This window comes from Cibotium barometz, chromosome 16 (genome assembly GCF_041138505.1).
Source record: "Cibotium barometz isolate CiBa-2024 chromosome 16, ASM4113850v1, whole genome shotgun sequence".
NCBI classification, from domain to species: domain Eukaryota; kingdom Viridiplantae; phylum Streptophyta; class Polypodiopsida; order Cyatheales; family Cibotiaceae; genus Cibotium; species Cibotium barometz.
This window is the reverse complement of record NC_141061.1, coordinates 16,926,184-16,948,720: the sequence shown is the minus strand read 5'-3', so window position 1 is coordinate 16,948,720 and position 22,537 is coordinate 16,926,184. Positions and strand designations below refer to the sequence as shown.

Genomic DNA, 22,537 nt, shown 5'->3' with positions numbered 1-22,537 from the left:
GGAGCTAAAGGAGGTGAGTTCACCAAGGCGCAGCCATGATGAGCAAATGAGAAAGTGTTTGATTTTTTATTTTTTTTAAAGGCCTTATCTCTAAGGCTTATAAACCTTATGAAAAGGCTTTACACGAAGCCTTAATGGTGTGCTTGGCCTCGTGGCTGTAGTGTTGGCGTGCTGATCGCGTGGCAAACCACAGCAATGAGTTAGCTGCGAGGTTGTAGTGCTGGCCGCTGGCCGCGTGGCAAATCACACCAAGGAGTCGGGTAGCACCACAGACAAATAAACAGAGCTGGCCGCCATCAGTAAATCACACCAATAGATGAAAGCTGTCGGACGCAGCAAAGAAGCGCTGGCTGCTCCAGTCAAAGCTCATAGTTCTGATGAAAGAATGCACCTAGTCAAAGATGCTCTGATACCAAATCTTGATTAAAGGGGTTGATACTAATAATGAGCATTAAAAGAAAACATAATAACACTACATATAATTGAAAATAGAGAACTTACGATTCCATTAGTTTGATACCTCTTAAATAGGCTCTGGATACATGAGGTTAGCAAGTGATTAGGCGCTAATCTTTCTCCCCAATCTCCTCCTCTATTAACACCTTGATTTTCTCCACCTCTTTCCTCCAAGAATGGTGGATGAAGGCGTGTTGACTATGGTGGTTTTTATGACCTTGTTACATGAGTAAAAAGAGCCAATGCTAATAGCTTGATAACCTTTGAGTTTGAATCTTGACCAAAGGAACTTCATGTGTGCATGTGATGGAGAATATCCAACATAAACTGCTTTCTGAAGTTCATTACTTATTCCCAATCATTATTCCCAGTCAGAAATCCATCCTCCATGCTCCCAAAATGTCCTCCTATGTTAGCTAGCCTCAAAACCTTCCAGCGACACCTCTCAGAATCAAGCAGCTACCCTTAGCTGACAACAAACTCTCCTGGCTGCCCCAAACAACTCAGATACCAACTGGATCCTCTAGAATCCTTCAACATCAGCTGGCCTAATTTCCACAACTCGAAGACCTTCCTAGATTACCTGCCTGACCCTCCTCCGAGCTTTCTTTGATCTTCATTGGCTAAATTTTGCATCAGGTATCTGACAGAATCATCTCACTCAGAAGCCTATGAATAAAAAATTTTCCCAAATTTCCTTAGAAATCTAAAGACTCTCAGGTATCTCTCAACTTCCAGGAATATCACACAATTAGCTCTTACACTACAGTTCGCCTCGGAATTGACTATTCCCAACCAACCAAACCAACTAAACCAATACACCAAATGCACGTATCCTTTCCGCTGCATCAGCTAGCACTTCTAGAGCCTCAAAAGACTTAAACACTTCTAGAGCCTCAAAGCACTTAGCTAACAAAAATTGACTCACAACTGCCACAAGAACCCCATCTGACCACAAAGCCTTCTGATTGCTGACACTGATCTCTAATAGATCCCCAATAGTCAACTAGGACCAGGGATTTAATATTCACGTGATCACAAGATTTTTTGTGATAATAACACATGTGAACAAGTTATTCACATGTTCTCATGTTACTGTTCACAAAATAACAGATCACTTGCCATTTGGGAACCCCTTAAAAGCTTGGCTACACATGGGAATAAGCTATTCACATGTTCTCATGTTGCCATCTTCACATAATAGCAGGTCAGTGGCCACCTAAGAAGATTTTTTATGCCCGACAAAGATAAAATTTTTAGGCCCTTGTGAAAGCTTTGTGAATATAACATGTGATCACAAGATTTTTTGTGTTATTAACATATGTTATTAACATGTTCACATGTTCTCGTTTACGTCAGTGAAATCCCTGACTAGGACTCAAAAAAACTTTCCCTCAACTCAAACAAGCCAAAGAAATATCCCTACACCATCAGTTGATTATGTTGATGCTCAGCTGATTATGGTTGACCCCTACACAAGCTAACTAACCAAGGACAAACTAAACCAAGGTTAGTTCTTCACCCCCACAGCCTTTCCTTCAATAGAATTCTATACAAACAACACTGACAGAACCAAAACAAACAAGAGAACTCTCAATTCCACACAACTTGACTTTCTGTGAATTTAAAGAAAATTGTGCCACTCACAACAAACCCCGAGAATTAAAAATTGAGCAAATGAGAGAAATCAGCAAGAGACCAAGTGAGCTCTCACACAAATAACCTCAACAGAAACCACTTATATTCTCAACCCACCCTATTCTCAACCCACCCTATCAAGGTCAATAATAACAATAAGATCTGCAGCAACAACTAGACTTATATTCTCAACCCTATCAAGGTCAATAATAACAATAAGATCTGCAGCAACAACTAGACTTATATTCTCAACCCTATCAAGATCAACAATAGCAATAAGATATGTAGCAGCAGCTTGCAGGCTTCAACCATCCAATACAACCGAGAATTGTTTTGAGCAATCCTTGATCTAATTCAAGTTCCAACAGTGATGCAACCTCAGAGGTTTTGGGACACCACTTTCCACACAAAACTCTCTATCACCTCTACAATCCCTACTCTGGAAAGATCTAAGTCTCCTCTAGTAGTCCCCACATCACCTTCTTCTCAGAATAAACCAACTGATTTTCCAAAAGCTACATAGTAAACTTCCCAACATAAAAAAAACTTGCTTCTCTCGCAACTCTCTTCTTCACAAAAAACTCTCACACAATCCAGCTTTCTCTCCTTGTTGCCTCTTCATGCAATGTGGTCTTTTCCCATGCATACCTTAACTATTCTACGCAACCTTGTTGGCTATTCTCCATGCAACAATCCTCCCTCCACTACTAGTTTTCTAATGCGCAGATGACCATGCAACAAATCTCCTACCTTCTAAGGTTCCTAACCATACCCTATTTGTTTTTTTCTTCTCTTGGGGTTGGGGTGGACACCTCCATTGAGCATATCCCTTGGGCCACAAAAAATCCTATCATATTTTGCTAGACCCCCCTTGGTTAGAGTATTTATGCTCAACCATTTGTTTGGACTCATTGAAACACTCTTTAGCAAAAAGTGCATTTAAGGCCCAATAAGCTTCTTCATGTTCTTCTGAAGTGACTGCACATTAGTAGGCAGGTTTACATCCACTATCTCTAAATCTTTTTGATTTGTCATGATTCGGCACCAATATGGTTTTAGCCTATAACCATTGACTCTTTTTGAATGGAGCTGATCGTTGTTGATAAGTACCATTCTCATAAATGTGCATAACCTTGAAGGGACCTTTCCACTTGATTTGGAACTTGGTTCGGAAGGTGTTGTCTAATTTGTTATTATACCAGAGCACCATATGTCCCTCTTTGATTCCTTTATCCTTAACTATTTCATTGCAAAGCTCAGCTCTCTTATTGCTTAACTGGATGTAGTGGTCCAAAGTTTCTTCTCTAGCCACAACTGCAGCTTCAACAAGCTCTCTTCATACTACAGCTCCTGCAGATCCAACAAGCTCTCTTCATACTCATCTAAGCCTCTTTCTTGGTGTTTTAAAAGAAACCGCAAACTGGGAATTTCAACTTCAATGGGCATCGAGGCATCTTTTCCAAAGACCAGGTGGTAAGGTGAGAACTTAGTAGCTATCTTCACAGTTGTCTTGTAAGCCCACAGAGCTGAGGACACATGTAAGTCCCACTGTTTGGGATTCTCTTCTAGAAATTTGGTCAACATGGCACACAACTCTCCATTAAATCTCTCTACCATCCCATTACACTGTGGATAGTAAAGAGTAGAGAACCTATGAGTGATATGCAACTTTTGCATGAGCTCCTCCTTTGAATCCAGGCCCTAGTCTGTCAACAATTCTAATGGCATACCAAATCTTAAACAGATATCTTCAAAAAACAAATCTGGCCACCTCTTTAGCAGTAATACTCTTCACACATCTAGCCTTAGCCTCTAGTCAGATAGTCGACAACAATAAAGATGTAGGTCTTGCCCCTAACAGTAGTGGGCAAAGGACTAATTGTGTCTAATCCACTTTTCAAAATCCCCATATGATACAATGATTTTCTTTAACTCATGATGCAACACCTTCCTACCTTATTTCTGACAGGGCTCACAACTTTTGCACCAATGATAAACATCTTTTCTCAAGTTCGGCCATACATAACCTGCAGTCAAAATCTTCCACAGAGTTAACTTCAGGGCAAAGTGCCCTCCACAGACCCATTCATTAGCAGGAGGCCATAATGGTAAAGATCTCCTCCTTGGTTGGAACTCTTCTCAGAATCAAATCCTTTCTCTTCATGTAAAGTTGATCATTCACAATAGTGTACTGCAAATCCTTCCTTATGAAACCATATCTCTGCTATTTGGATAAGCTTAAAGGCACAAGACCTGTGAGCAAAAAATCTTCAATTGCTTTTGAATTCTATCTTCCAACATAGCTATGATGGGCTATAGTGATGGAATATAAATCCAAATCCTTGCCTAACCCCCCTTTTCTAATGCATCTGCAGCATGGTTTAGCTCCCTCTTCACATGTTGAATCTGTACCTCTCTTGAAATCCATGTAGCATTCTTCTTATTTGAAAGCACCATTCTTTCAACTTGGGGTTCTTGACCTTCAAGATAGTTTGAAGTTGCCTAATGACCAATAATCTATCTCCTTTGATGACAAGCCTAATGACCAATAAGCTATCTCCTTTGATGACAAGATAGTTTGAAGTTGCCTAATGACCAATAAGCTATCTCCTTTGATGACAAGCCTGCTAATTCCTCTCTTAATACGCTGTTGAAGTCCATAATCTAGGGTAGCTTACTCTGCTTCATTGCTGGTCTGCACTTCTTGACATACTACTTTACCTTTTATATCCAACAAGACTACACCCCCACTAGCCACCCCTGAGATTCTCTTAAAAGCTCCATCAAAAAACAGAGTAAAAGCATTTGGCAAACCTGCTTCTACAGGGTCCTTCCACCTAGGCACCTTCCTCTTTATCATTGTCTCTTCCTTCAACACCACAGGATTCTGTCTATATTTTAGGATATCTACTAGTGTAGCTCTTGTGCTATCTTCCACTATACAAGTGAATTGAAACTCTTGCAGCTCAATCAACCATTTAGACAATCTCTTGGATGGAATGTTAGACTAAATTAGATGAGGAAGTACAGAGTAATGCCCATTAGTATAGTTAAAGGCTTTGGGAGTAGATAAGATGTGAATTTCCTTAAAGCAAACACCACAACCACCATCACTAGCTCTCCTTCACGATGTCGTTTCTCCTATTTTTTTTGTTCTGCTTGTTAACAATCCTAAAATGGGATTGATTATGGTGATAGACACAAGATTAAGCATAAAACTTAAGGTGGGTTATACCACACTTAAAACTCCATGAGAGAGAGAGAGAGAGAGAGAGAGAGAGAGAGAGAGAGAGAGAGATTGCACACTCAACGCAACTCTTTTCCTCTTGCATTCACAAATGAACCATACAATGATATGGGCCTTCTAGCCTTATCCCACTTTACACATCATCATCCATGTGGCGCTCCCTTTTCCACTCTTTTAGTCGACACTCACAAATCATACAATATCACATACATAGATATTCACCACCATGACCAAGATCCCATCCAACCTCTGATACCATGTTAACAATCCTAAAATGGAATTGATCATGGTGATAGACAAAAGATTACACATAAAACTTAAGGTGGGTTATACCACACTAAAAAGTCCATGAGAGAGAGAGAGAGAGAGAGATTGCACACTCAACACAACTCTTTTTCTCTTGCATTCATAATGAACCATACAATGATATAGGCCTTCTAGCCTTATCCCACTTTACACATCACCATCCATGTGGCACTCCCTTTTCCACTCTTTTAGTCAACACTCACAAATCATACAATATCACATACATAGATATTCACCACCATGACCAAGATCCCATCCAACCTCTGATACCATGTTAACAATCCTAAAATGGAATTGATCATGGTGATAGACAAAAGATTACACATAAAACTTAAGGTGGGTTATAACACACTAAAAACTCCATGAGAGAGAGAGAGAGAGAGAGAGAGAGAGAGAGAGAGAGAGAGAGAGAGAGAGATTGCACACTCAACACAACTCTTTTTCTCTTGCATTCACAATGAACCATACAATGATATAGGCCTTCTAGCCTTATCCCACTTTACACATCACCATCCATGTGGCACTCCCTTTTCCACTATTTACAGCTTCCACTTTTGCAAGATTTGCCTCAATCCTATTCTCAGAAACCACATGTCCAAGTAGAGTTACCTTGGCCTGAGCCAAATGACCTTTATCAGGGTTCAGGTGGCCACCCAGATCATCCAGCCTCTTCATAACCATCGTCATCTTCTCACAATGAATCCATCTACCACTGTAGATACTAAAATAAATAATAAACACTCTGATGAAAGACCCCAAATAGGTCTCAAACACTAGATTCATAAACCTTTAGAAGCTAGAGCAAGAGCATTTATAAGCCCAAAGGACATAACCCTTTAAGCAAAACACCCCCATGGGGTAATGAATGTGGTTTTCCTCTGATCTTCTAGGGCAATTGAAATTTGAAAGTATCTTATATATCCATCACAGACCCTATATCTTTCATGCCTAGCTACATTATCCAGAATCTCATCTTGGAAAGGCCGTGGATAATGATCTCTCTTGGTTACAACATTCAAAGGCTTAAAGTCAACATAGACTCTCCACTTTCCATTATTCTTTGGAGTGATTACTACTAGAGAAACCCATTAAGAATTATCAACTGGGAAGCTAAAGACTACTTTCAATAGTTTATGCACCTCCTCTCTCAATACATGCTATTGCACAATTCCCAATCTTTGCATAACTGGTTTAGCCTCTAGGTTCAACTGGATCTCATGTTGCACTGTTGACACTCCCCTAACTTGTGTATAAGAGGAAATGAAAAGGTCTAGAAACTTCTGCAACATAGTTAAATACTCTTTCCTCTCATCCTTGGCAAACATTTTCTGTAAGACTTCTTCCCTATCTGACTGTACTTCAACTTTAGCTTTTAGCTTCTTCCCTTCCTCTGCACACAGCTATACAAACATACACATGAGGTCAAAATCTGGCTCCAACAGTTGAACTTCCTCCCCATGATCCTTGGAGTTGTCCTCCTCTATTTCTGAGTCTTCTATGGAACTGGTTTCTTCATCTTCATCTTCTAAAGTATTACTCTCTGGAATCAATTCCTTCCCCTTGGCCATGTCATATCTAACTTCTTTCCTGGCAGGCTCATCCAATCCCAAGCTAAGGTGTCCTCTCCATCGAGGTCATATCTCTCCTCAGTGTCCTTACCCCAGGAGAATGGGAGGAGATGTGTATCCTCTGGCACCTACGAGGGAGTAAAGGCAAGATTTCAGGAGGGAAGAGGAGATTCCAAATCCAGAGGGACCTCAGGTTCAACAACAGCCAGTAAATGGGCCTAGACAAGGTGAAGTAAACCTGATTGGTATGGATGAAGAAGCTAACATGTTAGCCAACAAAAGAACTAGGGGAGCAAAGGTTGAAGATGAAGCAGGACCATCCAAGAGGAAGAAGAGAAAGCAAATGGAGCACTAGTTTAAAGAGAGTAAGAGGAAGAGTAGGCACATAAGGCATATTAGAATGCAAGATTTTCCTTTAGGGGCTCAGGAGGAAGAGTATGATTTGATGCAGGATCTCTAGCAGAAGGGACCCAGACTGACTTGGCCCCAGCTCTTACAGTTGTGCCCTAAACTCAAAAGGACATGGAGTAAGCTCATCAGCACAAGGGTTTCCAGGAAAGAGAAGAAAGGGGGCCAGATTACTGTAGTGCATGTAAAAGGAGATAAGGATTATCTACCTATCATGGATGCCTGGGTGAAAAATATAAAGTTTCCAAAGTGTATATTGATGGTGGTGCCCAGGTCTGTGTAATGAGCCATCAGACTATGGAGGCTTTAAGGCTAAAGGTAAGTGCACCATCTGAGTTTAGAGTTAGAGTGGCAAATAATGCAAAATTCAGATGTTTGGGAGTTGTAAAGAAGCTACAGGTGACCATTCTTAGACATGAAGCTGAGCTAGATGTTCATGTGATGCCAGCAACAAGGATAGAAGATTATCCATTAATTTTGGGGAGACCATGGCTGATAGCAATGAGAGAAGGACAAGATTTCTCCATACAATTAAAACACTGGATATTCATGTTGGGTCCTCCTCTTCCTCTGCCTCTCAGTCCTTCTCTATCTCCTGACCATGGCTGATAGCAATGAGAGTAGGACAAGATTTCTCCATATAATTAAAACACTAGATGTTCATGTTGGGTCCTCCTCTTCCTCTGCCTCTCAGTCCTTCTCTATCTCCTGCTGCCCTAAGGGCATTTCTACCTCCTTTTGCAACAAACTCAAATTTAAATTCTCCATTTGACGAGTTAGTTGATTAATACCTTACATCAGTTGATCAGTAGCCACTGGAACTAGAGTAAGCCTCCCTTCTTTTGTCCTGCTCTCCCCGTGTCATAATAACAGGTCTGTGGAACTTCCCTTTGTTTTTGAGCCAACCTCTAAAGCTTCCATTTCTTCTCTCCTCCAATCCTTAAGGCTTCATCAAAGGTTCCAGGTCTTTTTAACTCCACCTTTTCTTTCGGATAAACATGAAGGGATTGAATAAACATATCTTTTTTAAAGAGGACAAGCCAGTTCTCTATTCCCAATGAAGCATCTCATCTTCCCCACATATCCTCAAAATAGTCTACGAATCTATTAAACACATTAGATACACTGCTTTAATTTTTTTATGTCCGGACATATAGCATCTGGGGATTCACCCTCCTTATAATGCTGCACCAGAGCCCCTTTGACATCTTTGTATACTTGCCCCGCTGATGTGGCAAACCTCTCCAAGTCTAGAACCACCTTTTGGCATCCCCTTTTAACAACATGGACAATAGTCTCAATTTTTCTTGATCTTTATCCTTCCCAAAAGTGAAAGCAGCTAGCTCCATCCCTGCTAAAAATTCCTATGCATCCTCATTAGCATGACTGTGCAACACGGGATAAGACATCATTCCAGCCATCTCAACCATCTAACACTACCGCAAAACCTCTCAGAATCAGGCAGATGACCATTAGCTTCTGCTGACAACAAACTCTCCTAGCACACAAACAACTCAGATACCAAATGTCCACCTGCTTTTGAATTCTGATGGCTCACCTCGGTCCAAAATGTGTCCTCCAGGATCCTCTACAATCCTTCAGCATCAGCCGACCTAATTTCCTCAACTAGAGGACCTTCCTAGATTACCTGCTCGACCCTCCTCCCACCATTCTATGATCTTCACTGGCTAAATTTTGTGTCAGGTATCTGACACAGAATCGTCTCATTCAGAAAGCCTACAGTGAATCAATTTTTTTCCCAAATGTTCTCAGACATCCATAGACTCAAGTATCTCTCAACTTGATGGAATATCACACAATTAGCTCTTTGTTGACTATAGCTGTGGCACCCAGCTGCCTCGAAATTGACTATTCCCAACCACCAACTAAACTTATACAACAGTGCAGGTATCCTTTCCACTTTTTCAACTAGCACTTCTAGAGCCTCAAAACACTTAAGCCAAGCCAGGACCCAACCTAAGAATCACTTAGCACGAAAATGGACTCATAGCTGCCACAAGAACCCCATCATACCACAAAGCCTTCTGATTGTTGAGAGCTGGTCTCTGACAGACCCCCCAACAATTAGTTGGGACTCTGAATCACTTCCCCTCAACTCAAACAAGCCAAAGCAAGATCCCTACACCATCAGCTGATTATATTGATGCTCAACTGATTATGGTTGACCCCTACACAAGCTAACTGACAAAGCACATAATACTTAACCAAGGTCAGTTCTTCACCCCCACAGCCTTTCCTTCAATAGAATTCTATCCAAAAAACACTAAGAGAACCAAAACAAACAAGAGAACTCTTCAATTCCACACAACTTGACCTTCTGTGAATTTGAAGAAAACTATGCTACAACAAGCCCTAAGAATTGAAAATTGAGCAGATGAGAAAAAATAGCAAGAGACCAAGTGAGCTCACACAAATAACCTCAACAGAAACCAGACTTCTATTCTCAACCCTATCAAGATCAACAACAATAATAAGATTTGTAGCAACAACCAGACTTATATTCTCGACCCTATCAAGATTAACAATAAGAATAAGATCAGTAGCTTGCAGGCTTCAACCATCCACAATACAACTGGGAATTGTTTTGAACAATCCTTAATCTAATCCAAGTTGAACAAGGATTGAACCTCAAAGGTTTTGGGATATCACCTCTGCAATCCCTGCTCTGGAAAGATCTAAGTCTCCTCTAGTAGTCCCCACATCACCAGTTTCTCAGAATAAACCAACTGATGTCCCAAACGCTACATAGTAAACTTCCCAACTACTTCTCTCGCCACTCTCTTCTTCATAGAAAACTCTCGCACAATCCATCTTTTTCTCCTTCTTGCCTCTTCATGACGCAATGTGCTCTTTTCCCATGCATACCTCAACTATTCTACCCAACCTTGTCAGCTATTCTCCATGCAATAATCTTCCCTTCACTTAATAGCAGTTAATAATGACTAGTTTACTAATGCACAGATGACCATGCAACAAATCTCCTACCTTCTAAGGTTCCTAACCATACCTTATTTGTTTTTTTCTTCTCTTGGGGTCGGGGTGGACACCTTCTTTGTGCATATCCCTTGGGCCATAAAAAATCCTATCAACGTATATATATATAAATATATATTTAGATTATATAGGAGGTCCACATGGTGGGCAAGGGTCTACAAGATCAGATAATAAGTACTCAAGTGCAGGTGGTCCCCCTCCTAAGGTAAAAGAGCAATGGAGAAAAATAACTCACCCTATATATATATATATATATATATACACACACATACATAAACACACACACACACACACACACACACACACACACACACACACACACACACACACACACACACATATATGAATGAATTCAAAGAACCTCAAACCATATGTACAAGGTCAATAGGCCATCCAATAAAAGGGAAGGAAAATAGATATATTCCTAGCAATATACACATGGCTTATAGGGAAAAGTAATTGAAGAAAAAATACATACCCATCCACTCCCAATAAGGCAATGAGTTAGATAGTGAATTTAAAACCAAGCAGCCTATTCCCATGAGGATTAGAAATGAGATTAGGACATCCAAGTGCGGTAATAAAGAGAGAAAATGAAGACAAGAGCTACTATGTACAAACACATGCTAGGATGTCGAGCGGAATTAAGTGCCCAAAAAGCAGGTGTGAAAACCTCGGATCAGTGTAAAGCATGTAGCTTATGTGTTTTTAGTAATAATAATACAAAAGTTCTTTAGTAAGAAAATTTACAGATCCCTTTCAATGGAGAGCTCCAGTCTTTGTTCAGTTTGTTGGTTAGAATATGTATAATCTTTTGTTGATAATTATTCTTTATGAAGAAGAGAGTGTTTTTTTAATTCATGCATGATTGAATATAAGGGATGTTGTTTATGTAACAAGTTCATTCCTGATGTGGCTATGTTTATATTGAAACTCTTTGTATGTGGCTATGTTTATATTGAAACTCTTTGTATGTGATTAGTTTTTTGATGAGAATACTTTTTTCTTGGGTTTCATAGGGTTGTAGGGCCTTGCAGTTCAAACTGCATCATCACTGTGTCTTATTTAGGCTATCGAGAGCCTACTAACTCTAGTAAGCTATTGGGCATGGTCATGATGTCTATATATATAGCTTTTTGAGGCCTGCCCATATGCCTATCTATGAAAGTATGTCATCTATTGGCCTTGGTATGTTAAATATTATGATTGTATAATTATAATAAAGCTTTATAATTATAATTATAAAGCTCTTTTATCTTGAAAGTTTAAGGATTTTAATGGGTTTTTATGTATAACCTATGTACATGTTGATTTGAGAGTAGCACTAGTAGCTTTGAGTATACGTGTCATCGCAGCATGCACCTAACAACACATAGACATTAACTTTTTCATGATGGAAGCTCTACGTCTGCAGCAGCACAACAAGATTCTATGGCACTATTTGATTCTACATAGATGTATTAAACTTTTTTGTATATTCCATTTAGGGTCATTGTATATGAGGTTTTTTGGTGGCCCTTATACAGGTTATAATAATGACCTTCCTATGTGAAACATTTTGGTTACCACATTTTAGTTAGTCCATGATATATGAGATTTTTTGGTGACCACTATATAGCTTAGGGGACTTTTTTAAAGCATTTCATGTACCACATTTTTTAGTAATTTTTAATATTATTATTTTTAATGTATTTTTTAAATGTATTATTTTTGTGTATACTATTCATTTAAGGTATGGAGATGTATAGGTTAATATAAAAAGGGCCATGAAGATATGGTAGGAAAAATCTACATTCAACTTTGGAGATGTATAGATTAATATAAAAAGGGCCATGAAGATATGGTAGGAAAAATCTACATTCCACTTTGTGGAGTTGTGTTTGTGCCCGACCTACTTCTCGTCAAAGACGGGTGAGGTTACTTGTGTTTCAAAAACGTCTACTCATAGCCGCATTAGAAAAGCCTCACCTCCAATTACTTCATTAGAAAAGCCTCACCTCCAATTACTTCATTGAAATTAATGTGACACGCAATCTTCATCTTTATCACGTGTTTTAAAGTATTACATATGGACTTATTTTTTATAAAATACTTGTTGCTTGTTAACATGTTATGATGGGTAGTATATACATAATAAGTGTGGCCTGCTTAAAGCTTCTAGTGCTCATTTACTTGGTCGTAGTTGCTCACAGCCTCTCATGTACATTGTCATGCTTTTGAATCAATGAGGTGATGTCATAGCTCGTGTAACCTAAGTGTAGGAGTCCTTTAAATGTGTCCAAGTAAAAGGAGCCTGTCATTACCGATAATCTAGCTGAAGTGGGAGATCTAGCTCCTACTATATAAGTGCCAAAGTCTATGCCAAAATCTCTTTTGAATTAATGAAGTGATGTCATAGCTCCTCCAATGCTTCTTGAGTGTAGGAGTCCTCTGAATCTACCCAAGTAAAAGGAGCATGTCATTACGGACACAGTGTGCAAGAGCAACTTTTGATGAATGTTATACCTACTTTTCATGTGTTTATGTCTTTTTCGATCTTAACATTTTGACTTTAAAAAATAAAAATACTAAAAGAAATTGTATAATCTTAGCTATAGCCCGTGATGAGGGGCATAGGAAGCAACCAAGTATTTAACACCACCACGATTCCATTATTAAGGTCCCCCATTACACACTTGCTAAAAAAAGAATCTAAACTCACAAGCAGATGCGACGGATGTCACGCCATCTCTGAACAAAAGACAATAGTTTTGGTGGAACATTGGTGAGGAGAAAACAGAAAGCTCTTCCCCATCCTTGACATTAGTACCTAGCCACTACTCCAAATTTCGATGATGGGCACGAGTGGGCAACTGTCCGCCCATGATGTGTAAATGCCCTTTTCAGACTTCTAGCAAACAACGTGTGAATGTGGTCCATGCAAGGTTTCCACGTCGTAACGGTTCCCTTGTTTTTTCCATTGTCTGCGCATGGCTGGGGCGGCTACTACAGAGGAGGGGCGTCCTGCAGGTGACAATAACGCACACCAATTCCTCATATACACGCAGAAACTGCATACGAGTTATAACTCAATCAAATCTATGTTCACTGTGTAGGGGATCAAACGGCATCATCTCCTCCGATCGGTCCCACTTTCTCCGAAGTTTGGTTTGATGATCCTGTTGAGGTATCCAAAGGATTTAGGATTATTGGTTAATGATCCAATCTGCAAGGATTGAGGTCAATTAATCCATAGGGTAATATCGCATTTAGTGTGGTTGGTGTACAGGCTAATCTTGGAATAGGAACTGGTTAATACATACCATGTAAAGGGTGTCTTAGGGCAGCAACTTACACCTCATTGTGAATCAAGTTGTGCAGGGTGAAGCTGCCCAAAGGGCCGCGTTGGAGCTTAAGCATAGAATCGAACTCCGAGCCAAACCCATCCGCTTCTACTTGGTAAAATCATGCGCCTCTTTATGTATAATCTTCTACGCTTCTAGGCACTTCTTCTTCTTTTCTTTTTTTTTTTGACAAATCTTGCCCACCCATCTCGTCCTACCATGCACACAAGCACCTCAAAATGTATGATTAGCCCACATGGGCAAGATTGTTAGGTAACGTATTATTAGCCCACACGGGCACAAGAGTGCTTGTGTGTGATTTTGGATGAGAAAGGAGGGAAAAGAGATCTTTAACTCATATTTTATAACGTTTAAAAAGCCAGCTTGTCACATGCAATGGTCATTTGCCCTAGTGGGTATTGCGTAAGACCTTGGGCTAGTTTAGTTTCCACAAAATTTTCAATTAGTTGCCTAGGAAAAATTAAGGGTGAAATTTAACCCAAAGGCTAATTTTCAAGGGTCTTCCAAAAGTCCTAGCTATTTTAGACCAAAAATGGTAACTTTTTTTAATATATTAGCCCAAGGTATCATTTTTCAACTAAATTTTACAGGAAAATCATCAAATTTACACTAAAAGTGAGCATATATCCTGAAAAGTTTCCTACAGACTCTACCTTCTATCAAAGAAAGATTCGCCAACCCATCTCTACTTTGACCATAGGATATGCTCCTTATTTTTTACCCTACTAGTGGCTGCTAATCAAATGAGATGAAGACAAAATAGGCTACACAACTTGTGGTTGTCAAACTTTTGAGTAGAATCAAAGTGATTTATCGATGAAACAAGACCAAGATGTAGAGGACAAAATAGCCTGGTATGACAACTTGTTAGAGGATGGCTCTAACTTTGAGATAGAAGACACAAGCATGCTTGAGAGGTAAGTAATGTATTAGAGATGAAAGATGCCCATAGTGTCTACTGCAAACAATTACTCCCTTGGACAAAGTGGAAAAAGGCCCATCAAAAGAAGAAGAAGCTTTAGAGCCACTAAAGAAGGTTCATATATCCAAAACATCACAACAAACGGCTTAAAAGACACATAGAGAATCGATGCACAAGAGGATACCCTTGATGGACTGAATGTCGATGGACTTTGAAAAAAAGAATATGCTATAGAGGCAAAGTCCTCTAGGCCGTCTCAGGTAATGCATGCCTTTTTCTCATGTAAGGAGAAAATGGTGTTTTAATTGATAGGTGCTCATACAGAAGAAAGCTTCTCTTATTTTGAGCATACATGGAATTTTCTTGTGGTAAGAAGAGAAAGGTTTTGCCTTTGGATCCTATGGAAGAAAGAAAGTCATAGAAGCTCATGACATAGGTCTAAGGGGTCAATGTAATAGAATGCAAGGTAACAAGGTTTCAACCACGATTCTTAAGTGCATTAGGGGTTGTTTGTATGTGATTTTGGATGATAAATGATGGTAAGATTTTGGCCAAACAATGAGCAAGTACTAAGTTTGGTATTTTATGTTTTTGAGGTAGATAAACAATGAATGGAATGCAAGAGCTATGTTATACCATATACTAAATAGATAAGGGCTACTTTTTATACAAATAATGGATTAAAGATGTAGGTTGTTAAATATTACTTATTCTTGTTTTTGCATACTTATGATGCAAGAAAGTTTAGGGGAATTTAAAACATGATGATTGTTTCTACAATCGCTATATTTAATAAGCCCCCCTCCAAAACATGAAGTACTAGGTATCAAAGATATTGTTTAATAATATGTGAAGGATGTGCATTACATTGGCACCCTCACATCTAGCTCATTAAGTGACTAAGAATTTTATTTTCAGGAAGAGACAGTGGTTCCATTGCTATTACAAGGCTTACAACATCTTGTGTTAGAAAGGTACATATGCTCATTTTGAATCCCTTTATACGGCTTGTTTTAGAAACTTCCTTTAAATCTCTATATAACAAAGGAGTGCTATCTTTTATAACAAGACCTATGCACGATTTCTCATTCATATTAAGTAATGAGTATAGATCACTTGGAATGGGTAATAGGATAGCTACTTGTCTACTTCAATGAATCACAACACATATCATACACATGAGTAGTATATTTAGCCTTAAAGAATAACATTCTAGGCTTGACTACTTCAAAGAATCATACTTTAAAGCTTGGAAACTTCAACATAGCCCTTTATCATTTGAAATGACAAGCATTTTATGTTAAAGGTGAAGTAAACTAACATGGCACACAATTTTTTCTTAGTGAAGAATGTCCAAGATAATTTAGTTCTTATGTGTGTGCATGTATGATAAATTTATATATATATATATATATAGAGAGAGAGAGAAAGAATCTACTCTTAGGTAAATATTTGTGAGATTTCCATTCATAACAAGTTACAACTTTCTATAGGGCTAGTGCAGTGTAGACACTGCTAAGCATTCATAACAACTTTCTTTAGGGCTAGGAGCAATGTAGACTCTACTAGGCATTCATAACAACTTTATATAGGGCTAGGAGTAATATAGAATCTTCTAGACACACCCCCTCCCTCACCAACTCTAACCTTTTGTAGGGCCCAAGAGCGGTGTGGGCTTCTCTAGTCACTCCCACTTTGTTTGGCTTGTTGGACATTTTCAACTCTATGTTTCTCCCTCCTCCTTCAAATCCACTTCTCTCTCTCTCTCTCTCTCTCTCTCTCTCTCTCTCTCTCTCTCTCTCTCTCTCTCTCTCTCTCTCTCTCTCTCTCTCTCTCTCTCTCTCTTTATCTATCTCTATCTCTCTCTCTCTCTCTCTCACACACACACACACACACACACTTAAGGGTGACCCCAAAATGGTTCTCATATACCATTTTTTATTCAAAATCATTCGCAACAAGGACATACCACCTTATGCTAGCCTTCAAATTCTTAATTGCCTTACTTTGCATGCATGCCTTTGAGTTGCACTTTTCTAGGGTCTCTCATATCCCATGTCTCATCATTATCCTTGTAGACAATCATAATCACAAATTGAAGGGGTAAATATATGGATGGGTACATAGGATGTCACTAGCCTCTTTAACATGGATGCATGCCCATGCATCCACAAAAAGTGATGAGGGCAAGGGAAAACATGGGAGAAAGTTTTGATGCATGTGGTGAGAGTTCTTAGTAGAGTGTGTCTACATGTGTTGAGTGCCCTAGCAAGGTTGTATACATTCCCCATGCATTATTTAAAAACAAAAACACTTTTCATACCCTTAACTTGTAAGGGGATTCTAACATTAAGAGGTAATCAAGTAGTAAGAAAAATCAAGGCTTTACCTATTAAAAAAAGGACTAGGACTAATGATCCACATGACATATCAAGAAGTTATGCATGGTGTGTGTGTCTAATGTGGATTATAGAGGATTAAGAAAGGAAAAACCTAATATAAAGCTTATAATAGTTTTTGTCTGCCTATCCATTATTAGTGGGATCAACATGTTTGTTTTGTTAGATTTAGAATCCCCACAAAGATTGAATGAATCTTGGTGGTTTAATGATGTGACTTATGAATTGGAAGCATGCCTAGAGGTTGTACCCAAGATAATGTGTTAACAAAGAGGATAAGAATAATATCTATCAGAAAAATCATAAATGAAAACCTAAATGATGATGGTTAATACTAAACCACATGTAGAGAATGAGCACAAACAATTGTAAGTTCTTGATTTCACACATAGACTGCTCTTACACTCATATAGTGTGTGTGTGTGTGTGTGTGTAGGTATTTATAGGCCTATTGGAGCTAGTTGCCTTCTTCCCCCAAATCTTTCCACCTCCCCTATAATCTCTCCACCTCCCCGAAATTCTCTCCACCTCCCTAGATGCTAGGGGGGATAGTAATAGTAATCCCCACAAAGTCCCCTAAGACTAAGGTATGGATGTTAGGTCATCCCGCCTCCATCCATAAACCACTCAAGATGTGCTTGAATCAAGTACACACACAAAGTAAGTTCCCACTAGCTATAGAGAATGTTTACATCACATAGAAAACCACAAAGAGATTACATAGATATATGTAGTCTATGGAAACTTACATCATAATGTAAGTTTTCACTACCTATAGAGAATGTTTACATCACATAGAAAACCACAAAAATATCACATTGAAGTATATGCCCTAATCAAGATTAGAAATATTTTCTTCTTTGTTGTTAGAGTCTTTAGCTTGGTACTTGTCCTTCTCTTCCTCATGGTCCTTCTTCTTCTTCTTCTTGAAGTTATCCTTCATTAGAGAAGTACTAATCCATTGTATGGATTAGATATATAGACATTAATCCACATGAGCAAGAAGCATTTTAAGTGGTTGTGAAATCTTACTAAGATAATAAAAAATCATCCTCCCAAGTATCCCATGGTCACTGTCCTAGTGCCTACAAGGGTATCGATAGCATCTTAGCTAGTTGAGCATGGATAAGCCAACTATACTACAAGGCATACTGTAGGACCTTACAATATGTGAGCAAGGCATTGATTTTTTATCAAGGTAGGGAATTAAATGTATGTTCTTTCATGAGTGAAGAGGGTGGTAAGGCTCCATTTTTTAAACTATCTCACATGGTTTAAGAAAGGTACTTGATATATCCAAAATCACTTCCTATTCAATCATCATGATGTGGATTTTTTAAAACTTAAATGATTAAAAAAAGCATGTCTCTAAATGTTTCTCACCCTAAGAATAAGTGTAATGTTAGAGAATAAATTTTTAAAACTAATTAATCAATTGGATAAAAGGATAAATATTTAATTATGAATATTTATTAATTAAAACTAGGCCTATATATCATGTTTACTCAAGGGGTTTATTTACATTTTCCAATAGCATCGAGGGGTTCACTCTATAGAGAATAACTATATTATATATCACTTGCATTCAAGTGGTATTATTATTTGTGAAGTTTGAAGGTAAACCCCTTTTCGTTACTAACGTAATACTTTTTTTTAAATCCATTATAATCCTTTATGTAATTCCATAAAACCCTTTAACAAATTACATAATACCCTTTATGTAGTTCTATTTATTTAAATTAGCCTTTAAAATGTGAATCAAAAAATTCTATCTATTGAATGCCAATTACGTAAGCTAATAATGAGGTGTTATAGGGTGGACTAAGCATGGGGTTAGAAAAGCCTTGTCTAAATGGTAAATATCAATGATACCAAGCCACCAAATTCATAGGGAGGAGAATGCAGATCATCTACTTTTGGGGATATGATGCTCTTCTTCACTTTGAAAGAGTAACCATGATTTAGGTTTTGAATTTATGAGGAATTATCTTTAGGCTCACATAATTTAGGTTTTAAATTTATGAGGAATTCACTTTAAGCTCACCATACAAGAATCCTTATATAAGAGTGTGTATTGATATAGTTTGCTTGTCCTATTCTCATCCTATACTTTGCATGGAGTTTATTTTCATAAAACCTATTCTAAATTCATGTATTTTATCTAGATTTCATAGAAAAAAAAGTTTAATTAAGATGTCTTCTAGTTTAAAAGTTTGAAAGAGATCAATCAATGAATTATTGATGAGTCCTTGATCATTATAAACATAGTGCCCTAGGAAATCATATTGTTAGCTTAGATCATGTCATTGAGTTTGGAATTTTTTGGTACTAAGACAGCATGATTGTATTTATCAAAGAAATGTAAAATATTAAAGTCTAAGAAGAAATAGTATATTAAAGTGTGATTTTTAAATGTCAAGTCTACGAGTATATCTAGAACTTATAAAATATATGTAATCTAGAGCTTGTATGTAATCTTGCAGGCCTTCAAATCCCATTCAATACTTAGCAGCATTTCTTTTAAAAAATGATCCATATCCTCAACCTGAACAAATTGAAGTTACATTCAAGGATGGAATTGATGAAAGCAATACTCTTGTGCAAGAAGATGAGAAAAATAATCCCAATCCAACATAGATTTATAAAAAACTAGCATGAGTGTAATATGCATAACTTTTTTTTGAACTTTGTAAAGATAAGTTACTTGTAGTTATACCAATTTGTTTATTTTTGTGTAGGCTACAAAACAAGCTTTTAGGATTTAAACCTTGTAAAGTGTTGATGACTAGTCTTTCATAAAGAGTTGCTGATATTAAGAAAAATTAAAGTAATCATGAATTAGAAAGTAATCCTTTGCTATTCTTACAAATGCTAACTTGTGATACCAAAAGCAAAAAAAATTACTCCTTTAAAAAAATTAAAGCAATCAACATAAATTAGAAAATAGTCCTTTACTATTGTCAAATGCTAACTTGTGATATCAAGAGAAAATAAAGCACTCCATTAGAAAATAACCCATGACCATTGTAATACTTCTTACAAACAAGATGCATTGGTACATGTAGGCATTTTGCATGATTTCTACTTCCAACATTTTAGTTGTTTCCACAAAAATCTTTTCAAAGTGATAGCTTATAAAGTTGTAAGGTATTTCATGATCATTATAGTCCACAAGAGTCTATGTAAGTTTGAAAGGTTATATTGTTCAAAAATAATTTCCCATTAGAGGCTTCTTTATGTTCTCAAAAAAATATAATCATGATAAGGACATTCATAATAATAGACATAGATAGCAACATGACCTTATTGTGCTTTAGAAAGCTAACCACATTTCACATGATAAGGACATAATAGTAGACATAGATAGCAACACAAACTTATTGTGATTTGGAAAGCTAACCATATTTCACATAGTCTATATTGATGAGGTTTCAAGTGATGATAGAAACCTTCACTTGTTAAAAAAATGGTATAGCCTTCACTTGCAATGTTTTTAGGGTGGTTCTCTAGTATGGTAAGCTGGTGTGTGCCTAGGTGATGAGGGATTCTTTGTGGTGGAGGAGTTCTTGTTATGTTGCTTCCCAAGTCACCCCTTTGGTTCTACTCCTCATGGAAACTGGTGAAGGCTTTGGTTGCCTCTTCGATTGCTCTGTGAGGGAAGCGTCACACTCCTTTGCAAATTGGTTAGCTACACGGATGCATTGGAATTATTTGGCTTTAGTTTGCTTGATCTCATCTAGGAGTTGATCTCTTTGGGCTTCATGTGCCTGGGCTCTTGTGATGTTGGTGGTAATGACTAGTGTTTGGTGTTGGTGCTAGAGGGAATCCATGTCTTGCTTGCGAGTGTAGGTTAGCTCCTCATGGGTGGCTTTGATGGCAGCCATGAGATCATTCTGAAGCCTATAGACTTTATGTTTTGTTCTCTTACCCTCATGGATCCTGATCATGGGTCACTTGGTGACTCTGGGGGATTGGGGTTTGTTTTTTTGGCAAGCAAATTCACATGAGTAGTTTCCAAAAAATGGTGAGCGGTTTTAAAATAATGGGGAGCTTTTTTGCTACATTTATGTGACATCTACCTCTCTGTCTCTCTCTCTCTGTCTCTCTCTCTCTCTCTCTCTCTCTCTCTCTCTCTCAATCAATCAATCAATAAATCAAAAGCAAAATAAAATTATTCCAATAAAATGATACCTAAGAACATTCTTGCACATCCCATACATCTATGAAGTTAAACTTAGACCATGAGTTGTCTACTAAACTAATTCAGGGTAAGTTTGTTACTAAACTAATTCAGGGTAAGTTTGTTCTCTGCGTAGACATTGGGTTACCTCTCTTTCTATCTAAATTGGATGGTGGATAAACAAATTTTCATTTTGGCTCAATCCTATGACTCTAATAATGTACACAAAATACAAGTGCTTGCATGCTAAATAGGGTTTTTTCTTTTTGACCCTTCCCAAAAAATCTGGACATGAGCATAATGGACATATTTTTATGTGCACATCATAACTTCCCACATGAGAACCTTCTCCAAACGTCTCAATGGTGAAAGCCTCATGTTTTGAAGATTAAAATACTTGTACTTGTGTATTAAATAACTGGTGCTTTCTTGATCCTTTTTATAGTTTCTTCTGAGATGCCTGTTTTGTATCTTGTGTGATGGCCATCTCGTGACATATCATTTTTGAATATGTTTGTCTCTTCCCTATGCATTTATGATTGACTTAGGAGTTTGTTTCTCCCTTCCTAATGTCTTACTTTATAAGTTATAGCCTATAAACCATTGCATTTATGATTGACTTAGGAGTTTTTTTCTCCCTTCCTAATGTCTTACTTTATAAGTTATAGCCTGTAAACCAATGCATTTACCTCCTCAATAGTCAGATTAGTGCCTTCAGTCACACTGGCCATATAGTAGCCACTAACAGTAGGCACATTGTGTGGAGGATGGTCAATTTTCTTATCCATAACCCATGTATGAATGATGTCATTACAAAACCACATCATTTGACTAGTCTTCCTAGCAACATGGGACCTTGTTGAAAAACATGATGGTGTAGGTACTCCTTTTGCACATCCTACAATCATGTGACCACACTTACTACTCCCTATATGACCTAAACACTTTACTCGACTTCCCATTGGAGTTCTAATTTCCCAAAATGTCTTGTATATGGGTGCTTCCATTATGATTTTGTCACTTGATTCATATCTTGTGTCCACATCTTCATCCA

At 37.9% G+C, this 22,537-nt stretch overlaps 1 protein-coding gene across 1 annotated transcript; it reads left to right on the top strand.

Annotated features, from left to right (window-relative positions):
* Positions 1-13,558: 13,558 nt before the first annotated feature.
* LOC147630432 (uncharacterized) lies at positions 13,559-20,020 on the top strand. The gene is made up of 5 exons (XM_086809994.1): positions 13,559-13,647; positions 13,734-13,804; positions 13,999-14,076; positions 15,823-15,878; positions 19,787-20,020. The coding sequence occupies exons 1-5, from the start codon at positions 13,608-13,610 to the stop codon at positions 19,938-19,940; spliced, it is 399 nt and encodes a 132-aa protein (XP_086666120.1). The 5' UTR covers positions 13,559-13,607; the 3' UTR covers positions 19,941-20,020.
* The last annotated feature ends 2,517 nt before the right edge of the window (positions 20,021-22,537 follow it).

Excerpts from the sequence above, each read along its gene's own strand:
- LOC147630432 (XM_086809994.1), top strand. The coding sequence starts at position 13,608 with ATGGCTGGGGCGGCTACTACAGAGGAGGGGCGTCCTGCAG. Across the intron at positions 13,805-13,998 it reads GGTTTGATGATCCTGTTGAG|GGTGAAGCTGCCCAAAGGGC; the intron begins GTATCCAAAGGA and ends CAAGTTGTGCAG. Across the intron at positions 15,879-19,786 it reads CAACATCTTGTGTTAGAAAG|GCCTTCAAATCCCATTCAAT; the intron begins GTACATATGCTC and ends GTAATCTTGCAG.